We start from the raw sequence: 6,754 nt of genomic DNA, 5'->3' as shown, positions 1-6,754 counted from the left end.
AATTTTAATGAACGAAAAGGAGGTTGTACCTTTATATAGTAGTCAATAGTTTATATTATATGTTGTGTAAACTCAAAATGTTAAACATTTAAAAAAATTAGTTTCACATCAATGCATGCACCAAAAAATCTAAATTAAAAATGATATAATTAATTTAATATATTTTTTAAGTGTTGATTTAATAGTATAAGACTTCATTAAATTTTTTATTGACCAAAATGTCAAAGGATGTTTGTTGGCAGAGACACTCATGTACTCCCAAAAGATTTATTAACCCATAAGTTGAGGATACCCTTAGTTATAACAAAAAAAAAATGTGTGAAAGAAAGAAATATTGGGTTCTCAAGAAGTAGTGAACATTGCAGAGAGCTAATTAACCTTCCATTTCACCACCTGCATTATAATGAAGTATGATAAAGTGCCATTGGTGTCAAGGTGAAGTTATATAATCACTAATCAAAGAGTACCATGAAATACTCATAATATCAATGAAGGTAATACTGATACCATGATGTTCAGAGTTCATACAACATATATAATAGCAACTCACACAAAATACAATACACATAATAAATGTTCAAAGAGATAGCTCTTCAAAATAAGAAACTAAGCAACAATACATGTTCAAATCTGACAAGCTCTTTTTTAATTTGAAATTGAAACTTTGAACACTAAATTTTCTTCATCAATCATGTCAAATTCCCAATTGTTTTCAACTTCCAATTTGCATTCTCTCACAAATGCATACCAACCTCTAGAGAATCTACCAAAACAATAATGTGGATAGTATATCAATTTTACTACCCACCATTCTTCTCCAACTTGCAACTTCACATCTTTTCCATCACATTTAGGATATCTCTTGAACAAATCTATTAGTATGTTCTACATAAGAAAGAGAGAAAAATCTTAACTTCATTAGTTTGTACCATAACATAGGGCTTAATAACTTATAATCAGTTAATGAAAAGTAGAATATATTTATAGATAAATATATAAACAAAATTCTAATTGATCATACTGGTTTACTCTTCATATGATTGTTTCTTATGTAAATCTTGAATTTGTTTGGTTTGCGTAGAAAGAAGAAGTAGAGAAAAATCCAATAATAAATTGATGTTAAGGTCAGAAACAATAAGAGTGAATATCCTCTATCATCCTTACAAAATTTTGTGTTTACCTATTTGATCCCAAAAAATATTCAAACTAGTACTCGAATATCATGAATGAGTTAAAATGGTCATTATTAGTGGTCATAAAATATACTACAAATAATCAAATTTGACACACATTTGATTTTTTGGAGTTATTTTAGGTTTTTCAATGATATTTAGTGGAACGGTAATGATATATATGAACAATGATAATGTAATGAAAGAAGAGTAAAACCTTGGAAATCCTTATGTTGTTCTCTGGCTGGAAAGATAATAACTTGGAATGAAAGTGGTGTGTGTTGAGTCATCTCAAAGACACAAACATCATTAACTTGTAACTTGTAATGCTGCCAAAATGATTTCCAGCCACCAATCATGATAGTTTGGCCAGCGCAATGATTAATATTGATCCTAACAGGCCATGTCTTTTTCTCATGAAGAACCCCAATTGTCGCTTTCCCTTCGAACCCTTTTAGGTATTCTCTTGCAAAATCTTTATTTATCCCCTGTTTCACAAGTAGAAAAATTATGAACTATATTGAGAGAAGATGAAGAAGGTCATTGGATCAGTGCTATTAGATCAAATGCAGTGTGCCACATACAGAAACATCATGAACATCATGAACAATTGCTTCCTCAATATGCTGATTTTAGTGCCCTGATTGTCCTCATAGGTGTTTTAATTGATAGGGGCATTAACAATATCATTATCATTTGAAGGAGGATGCCTAGGACTAAAAGTCTGAGGATCTAATGGAAATCCCAAGTCACTAGTGCAACTGCTATCTATTGAATACTCATCTTGTTGCTTGGATTGGTAAGGGAATAAGTGTTCATGAAAGACCACATGTCTAGATATAGAAATCTTTCTGGTCTGAAGATCTAAAACAACATATCCTTTTGTACCACTCTTGTATCCTATGAAAACACACTTCCTACCTCTAGGATCAAGTTTGGTTCTATTTTGGGTTAAGGTGGAGGCATAACACTGGCATCCAAAGACTCTCAGCTCATCTAAGTTGGGCTTAGATCCTTTTAGTAACTCATAAGGGGATCTATTTTTGAGGACAAGTGTAGGAATTCTATTTATTGGGTATGATGCATGAGATGCAGCATAGGACCAGTAAGCCTTTGGCAATCCTGATTGAAACATGAGAGTTCTTGTAACATTTAACAAATGCCTGTGTTTTCTCTCAACTACTGAGTTCTGCTGTGGTGTCTCAACACAAGAAGTCTGATGTATGATTCCTAGTTCCCTAAAGAAGCTTGGTGAGTTAAATTCTACCCTGTTATCTGTCCTTATCACCCTAACAGTTTTATTGTGTTGGGTCTGAATTAGTCTAACAAATTGTTGCATCAATGATCTAGCCTCACCCTTAGATTTCATTAGGTAGATCCAAGTATGCCTACTATAATCATCTACAACAGTAAGAAAATACTTATGCCCATGTATAGAAATGTTAGAAATAGGACCCCAAATATCCATGTGAATTAGATCAAAACAATCAATGCTTCTATTCATGCTATTGGGAAAAGAAAGCTTAGTTTGTTTACCAATATAACAGTAATCACAAACCTTATCTGAATCAAAGTGCACGTAGCTAAATTCTGTACAGATTGTGTTCATTATAGAAGATGATGGATGGCCTAACCTAAAGTGTCATAAGTCAAAGAAAGAAACATTCAGAGCAGTATTCAAGTTATTACATAAAGCAATCCTCTTATTTGTTACTTTCTTAAGCGCATATAGGCTATTCCTCACTCTAGCATGTCCAATCATCTTCAAGGTAGTCATATCCTGGATTTCACATTTCAAATCATCAAAGATTAGCCTACATTTCATAGATTTAGTGAGCTTACATATAGATATCAAGTTGAAAGCAAATTCAGGTATGAGTAGGACATCATGTAGTATGAAATATTCAGAGAATATGATGGTCCTTGCATAATTGGTTTGCAAAGAGGAACCATTTGGTAGGCTCACAGTGATAGGTTTAATTTTATGGAATGCATCAAATATGGACAAATCAGGGCATACATGATTTGTTGCCCCTGTGTCCAGAATCCAGAGTGAAGTATTACCTGTGAGATCATGTCTCTCTTGGCTTTGATCAACTTTGTTAATGTCAAAAGGCCTCCTGCTCAGTTGATTTACCTTGTGACTGCAGTCTGCTTCATTAATGGCCTTAGGTTTACCAACACTTTTAAGCAATGAGGTCAGTTGTGCATACTATTGTGGTCCAAAATTAAAGCTTGTCCTTTTTCTTTGCTCCTCTTCTTGTCCTTCCATGATTCCCTTGAGATCTGAGACATCATTTGTGATGGCATTGTTTACCAATCCACTTTCTTGGCTTACTCTGCTTCCTTGTGAGTTTGGAGGGAATCCGTGTTTAAAGTAACATGTATCAACCGTGTGGTTATCTCTTCCACAATATGTGCAGATCTTTGATCCATTTGTCCTTGAATTGTTGTAGCCTCTTCCTGCACCCATGTTCCTTCCTTATGTGTATCCTCCTCTCTGTATAGTTGGCTTGGACTTCCATTGTTGTTGCCTAGAATTGTTCATGCTGGGTTGAACTCTCTTATCAGTGCTATTGAACAGCACCTTCGAGTTTATCGAATTGTCTTTTGTTTGTGGCCTCTCTTGTTGTTGGAGTAATGAGAAAGCTTTGTTTATCAAAGGAAGTGGCTCCATCAACAAGATTTGTGCCTTTGTGGTATTAAACTTCTCGTTTAATCCTTTTAAGAAGCAAATAAAGTATTCATTGTCCCTGTAACTCTTTATAATCTTGATCATGTCACAACTGCATCTTGGTTGACATGAGCATGAAGGCATAGGCCTCAAAGACTCTAATTCATCCTATAGAGTTTTCAAATATGTGAAATATGCTGAGATAGTTCTGTCTCCCTGCCTAATAGAATGCAATTCTTGTAGTGCATCAGACATTCGAAAGTTATCTCCCTTGGAGAACCTTTCCTTCAAATCTTGCCATAGCTCATAAGCACTATCTATGTATACGGTGATTTGTCCAATTTGAGGAGTAAGACACCTTGCAATCCAAGAGAGGATCATTGTGTTGCATCGATCCCATGCATAACTTAGCATATTGAGGAAGCAATTGTTTTGATGCAATTGTTCATGATGTTCATGATGTTTCTGTATGTGGCACACTGCATTTGATCTAATAGCACTGATCCAATGACCTTCTTCGTCTTCTCTCAATAAACTATTGAAAGTATGTATGTGACTATGTGGATTCTATTAGTCTCATCACAATTAAAGTGTCCACCATGTGTGTTTCTATGGATTAATCATGGATTTTAAATTGTGGTTGAGATTGCAATTAGAGTTACTTGTAATTACGACCATTACAATGCGGATTATGACCATTATGGTATGAATTAATTTGTGAGTCAAGAAAATAATTTTTGACATTGATTGGGTCTAATGCGGTTTCGTTGCAGTATGATGTGACCCAAATGCAATCCAATGCGATCCAAATGCAGTCTGATGCAGTTTTGTTGTAATCCATTGTAATCGCATTGTTGTGATTCAGTGTGATGTGATCATCACAATCGTAATATTGCAGCCACATCACATAATACAATCTACAATTTCAAACATTGTTACATGGTTCACAGCATGGTACTTGGTTTTATAGAGCGGGGATCCAATGGAGAGGAAAATACTACCAAATAAAAAAATAAAAATAATATGTTATGATATTTTTATCCTTTTATTTAGGATAAAATAAACACTTTTACCCTTAAAAGCAAAGAAAACAAGAACTCCCCTCTCTAAGGGGGAGATTCTTGTTCCTTTCTACTATAGGTGTTGGCTAAATGAGGAACCATGTGTTCTATGATAGCATGAAAATAATTCAATTGATGATACAAAAGAAAGTTTATTAACCATACCAAAACATCTCTCTTGGCATCCACATAAGTTGGGAACAATTGTTGAATAAACGCAGGGTTCTTAGTTTTATTTATATAATCTCTCGCTTTATCCATTACTAACTTCTTCTGTATTGCATTAGCTTCAGATTTAGAGCAACTATTGCCATTAATCATGCTTCTTCATCTTACTCTTCCACTTCTAGACCCTGCATATTTATATAAAATATTCTCTACATACCCATGATTCTTAATCCAAAAGATATTACATAAAAACAATAACAAATAAATAAGATGCAGAAGATAATGAACCTGATGACACTTTTTTCTGAGTAGCATCAAAATCCACATTGTTTTTTGTTTTGTTAAGCTTCCTTGGAGATAGAACACCTTTAGATCTAAAGTTTACATTGATGCTACTTCTATGTTCACCTTTGGTATTGTTTTTCCTTTTCTTAGGAAGCAATGTATGTATTTCATTCTCAACAATCTCATCAGAGTCATCATCACTTTCAATAATCTCAACAGAGTTATCACTTTCAACTTCAATATAATGATTTTTGGTAGCATCATTTGTGCATCTTATACTTGAATATTCAATCTCATTATAAGTAGTAACTTCAAATATTCTAACCTCAAAATGAGATCCTCCTTCATATTTGAAAACTATAAAATGGGGATCCTTCAGTGAACAATCCATTACAAATTTTTTCCAATCTTGTTGAAACCAAATATCATAACCACGTTTTATCCAAGACACACTCCATTCAGCACCATTAGAAAGTCTAAGGAATAATGGGTTTGGTAGTATTACCTTGTTTTCCATCTCAAAATTGCTAGGAATTACCATCTGCATAATTTGACTATATCCATAAGCATATATGATAGGAAAAAGCTATTATTGCAACTATCTAGCTAGTAAAATAAAAGATTTGTAACATATAAAATTAAGCATAACCTTTTGTTTGGTATAAATAGTATTTTTAGATTTTGATCATAAAATGTGATATTAAAAACTGAAAAAAAAAATAAACCTATCTATTTCATCATGTTATTTATTTTGCTTCTTTTTCTTGCTTTATAAGCTTTTTTTTATAAAAAGGCTCTGTTTATAACTTAAATTTTGGATAAGAAAAGGGGTTTTGAAATTATCTATTAGTGTATTTTATGACTCTTAAGTCTTCTAATTTAATTTTATTTTCCTCTAAAACTTAATTCGCAAACACACTCTAAATGTCTAAGTTACTTGAAAAGTTCATAAACCATTTATACACAAATGAGATATTTGAACAAAGATTTGTAAAACTAGTATTGTTTTCAAAGAAAATGCAGAAAAGAAAGGGATGAATGAGCATGGTATTGGTATTATTACATAGACATAAAAGAAAATAAATACTTACAAACTCTTCTCCTTGCAAGTGGTCCTTTGGAAGTATCTTAAGGAAGCCCATAGATTTAGCATCACTCCTACAACCACGACAAGACACCATGCTTATGAACTCTTCTATTAGTATCTTAATACTTAAAGTTTTTCTTATATAAGGTGTTAGTCTTATACAAAGTTGTTGCAAGTTATAATTAAAGTACATTTTATTATTTTTAAAATCATGGTGTTTGGAAATAATTTCTGAAAAAGTTGTATATTTATGTACATGTATCACATCTTATAATTAATTAGAAAAGTATTTAAATAGTAAATTTTT

At 32.7% G+C, this 6,754-nt stretch overlaps 2 protein-coding genes across 2 annotated transcripts; both read right to left on the bottom strand.

The window, feature by feature from the left end:
• LOC109360177 lies at window positions 496–5,408 on the bottom strand. The gene is made up of 4 exons (XM_019604905.1): window positions 5,364–5,408; window positions 5,073–5,260; window positions 1,390–1,660; window positions 496–885 (listed from the first exon to the last, which is right to left on the bottom strand). The coding sequence occupies exons 2-4, from the start codon at window positions 5,226–5,228 to the stop codon at window positions 851–853; spliced, it is 462 nt and encodes a 153-aa protein (XP_019460450.1). The 5' UTR covers window positions 5,229–5,260; window positions 5,364–5,408; the 3' UTR covers window positions 496–850.
• LOC109359759 (B3 domain-containing protein At1g49475-like) lies at window positions 5,317–6,554 on the bottom strand. The gene is made up of 2 exons (XM_019604454.1): window positions 6,452–6,554; window positions 5,317–5,901 (listed from the first exon to the last, which is right to left on the bottom strand). Exons 1-2 carry the CDS (start codon window positions 6,539–6,541, stop codon window positions 5,317–5,319), a joined length of 675 nt encoding a protein of 224 aa, XP_019459999.1. The 5' UTR covers window positions 6,542–6,554.

This window comes from Lupinus angustifolius, chromosome LG11 (assembly GCF_001865875.1).
Source record: "Lupinus angustifolius cultivar Tanjil chromosome LG11, LupAngTanjil_v1.0, whole genome shotgun sequence".
In the NCBI taxonomy this organism is placed as follows: Eukaryota; Viridiplantae; Streptophyta; class Magnoliopsida; order Fabales; family Fabaceae; genus Lupinus; species Lupinus angustifolius.
The sequence above is the reverse complement of the archived record's forward strand: the minus strand, read 5'-3'. Positions and strand labels throughout refer to the sequence as shown.

Excerpts from the sequence above, each read along its gene's own strand:
- LOC109360177 (XM_019604905.1), bottom strand. The coding sequence starts at position 5,228 with ATGATTAATGGCAATAGTTGCTCTAAATCTGAAGCTAATGCAATACAG. Across the intron at positions 1,661-5,072 it reads ATGCCAAGAGAGATGTTTTG|GGGATAAATAAAGATTTTGC; the intron begins GTATGGTTAATA and ends CTTGTGAAACAG. Across the intron at positions 886-1,389 it reads ACAACATAAGGATTTCCAAG|AACATACTAATAGATTTGTT; the intron begins GTTTTACTCTTC and ends TTTCTTATGTAG.
- LOC109359759 (XM_019604454.1), bottom strand. The coding sequence starts at position 6,541 with ATGGTGTCTTGTCGTGGTTGTAGGAGTGATGCTAAATCTATGGGCTTC. Across the intron at positions 5,902-6,451 it reads ACTTGCAAGGAGAAGAGTTT|ATGGTAATTCCTAGCAATTT; the intron begins GTAAGTATTTAT and ends CAAATTATGCAG.